General features: G+C 30.3%; 1 protein-coding gene across 1 annotated transcript in view; it reads right to left on the bottom strand.

Annotated features, from left to right (window-relative positions):
• Nucleotides 1-1,182: 1,182 nt before the first annotated feature.
• The window catches only part of LOC111084137, a gene marked incomplete at its 3' end in the record, with an annotated part of 2,498 nt that continues 1,089 nt past the window's right edge, over nucleotides 1,183-2,591 (bottom strand). Inside the window, exons 3-4 of the mRNA XM_022380919.1 lie at nucleotides 1,572-1,912; nucleotides 1,183-1,305 (exon numbers count right to left, since the gene is read on the bottom strand). Coding sequence (XP_022236627.1) covers nucleotides 1,183-1,305; nucleotides 1,572-1,912 — 464 coding nt within the window. The remainder of the gene's footprint in view (nucleotides 1,306-1,571; nucleotides 1,913-2,591) is intronic.

A 2,591-nucleotide genomic window follows, 5' to 3' on the forward strand; every position in this document is an offset into this window, starting at 1 on the left:
TATTAAATTAATCAATATAGTATTAAATTATTTCATAAACCAACTTAATTTTTCATTAACGAGTAAACTTTCTATATTTTTTCAGGTTTTTTTACAATGATGAAATTATAGAAAGTGTTCCTGTTTTGTTTCTGATAATGGCAAGTGTTACTGGTGGTATTCTACTGATTGGGCTGCTAATGTACAAAGAATTACCTCAAGAGTCAAATCAGGTTAGAAGAATTTGATTAAAAAAGTTTATTTATGGAATTTTAGACTACAAAGTAAATTCGCATTATATAATTTGAATAAGTCCGTCTTATTTGATAATGCTAATTTTCGTTAAAGCGAGCTGGGATTATTTTAGTTTGAGTAATAAGATGTGTGTGGACATAGAGCATACCCTGTTCCTAAGTCAACTTTTGTGATAGTTGACTTCTAGTGTTGTTTCAGCATTGACTCAATCACTAATCTACCCAAAGAGCATTGATTTAGGAAAATGTAATAGACCATTATGAAGGACGCGACTCTTGTGATAGGTGATGTACAGTTTACTATAAGTATGAATGCAACAACTTTTTTGAAACGAAATCACTGTAAAAATACAATGTTTAAATAGAAACAAATTTACTTTATCTAGTAACATTTCGAGCGACCACCTTTCCTCAGATTTAATTTCAAAATGGAATTAAACTTGACGAATAGCAGTTTCTAACGTCGCAAAATAAAATTTGTTTCTATTTCAATGTTGTGCTTTTACAGTGATTTTATTTTATTGCTTTTATCTCCCAACGTTGTGCGAACTTTATTTTTTCTAAAAACATCTTCGTATTTGTCTATTGTCCATCTTGGGAATGCCAACAAATTCAACAGTGTTCCAGATCTACAGTCATTGTTGAACTAACTTTGTCATCGTTGTAATTCCAATCCAGAAGAAAATTGATATTGAGTCCCATAAGGTTCAGTTGAATAACAAATTATTACACGTTACTTTTATTTATTATTAAAATAAATTATTACTTAATTGTAAAGCAAACAACGGGATTATGTTGTTCCCGCGGCAAGGATCGAGACCCGAATTTTAATATTATAAGCCCGCTATTTAACCGCTGAGCCATAACGACAGTATACATTTGATACAACTAATATTATTTCAATAATTATTTATAACAACACAAGTTACATCACTTTACACATTCTTACCTTGTAAGATAATTTGTCATGAGTTAAGCCCACACTCACTCGACTGAGGGCATGAACAACTCCAGCTACAGAACCAGTGGTGGCTAGAAACGTGTCGTCTTGTATAAACGTCTGTCCATATGTCTGAAAAATAGTATAAAAGTATTTTTTAAGTCTCAACACATTCCTATTGTTGGTACTTAGTTTGTAACTAACTACAAGTTATTCTTATTTTATATTAGTTTGAACATCACAATGGGTTCGGTTCCATCCTGTATCACAAAATGGTTGATGATGAGAATATCATTAATTTTTAAATGAAAATCGTAGTTAATAGAGTTATAAACTTTCATGGTTATAGCTTGAAAGAAACCTTAGAAAATAAACTAATATCAAGTTCATAAACTTACCTTATAAAACACATTTACAAACATGAATGGAAAATATGAGCAAATACAAACTATAGATAAAAGATAAAATTCTTTCATTTTCAGAGCTTCTTTTAGTGACACATGAAGTTTAACATCGCCATTACTGTACGGTTGTTCATCATCAACGTTCACATTGGCTGAATCTTCTTCCAATGATTCACATACTTTGTCGTTATTTATTGTTGTTCTACAGTCCAAATCTTTCGTACTTGGTCCACTAAGTTCTTTACTACACGATTGTCTTGACGTTTCGTACACATTAGTTAGTTCATTGGATGTTGTTCCTTTGTGTGTTAGAAATACGAATACAGTTATTTCCTCTATAAAGAAACAGACAATACATTAAGGAGAAAAATATACTTACGAACTTTCCTGATTATTTTTCTTACCTGACTAATCATTCATTTTAAACAACTCCATTTTCTTACAAACCACTACCATTCATTTATATTAAACACTGGTTAAGCTTATTTAGATAAAAATGTTGTAATTTCATCAATATTTCTATTTAGTATTATAAACATCTATCTTCACAGCTTTGGTTCACATCTTTAAATGTATATCCTAAGATGTTAAGATTTTTACCAAACAATAAAGTATCCCTACATTTGTAACCAAAAAACGTATCTAGAACCCATATTTAGTACTATTTACCACTAATGTAGAGGATATCTACACTCCTTAGAAAAAGTACTTAGTAGAGTAATGAAGCGTTTCAAACAGTGTAATATAAAAGAGGGGAATAACTTTTACTGCCATCTTTTGGTATATTGAGGAATTAATTATCTTACAAGGTACTCATGTTTATGTGTTTATCATTCATCTAAGTTTGTGTTCATTATAGAAAGGAAATGTATCTAAGTAGAACTTTTAAGGTCAAGTTTTGAAGATATATCTCCAGAGTTTCATTAGCTGTCGTTCTAACTGAATTATTTGTTAAAATTGTTGAGTTTAAATTCAGCATGTTATAATAAAACCTGGAGAGATTGCAGCCACTCA

The sequence above is a fragment of the Limulus polyphemus genome, unplaced genomic scaffold, assembly GCF_000517525.1.
Source record: "Limulus polyphemus unplaced genomic scaffold, Limulus_polyphemus-2.1.2 Scaffold13968, whole genome shotgun sequence".
Lineage (NCBI taxonomy): Eukaryota > Metazoa > Arthropoda > Merostomata > Xiphosura > Limulidae > Limulus > Limulus polyphemus.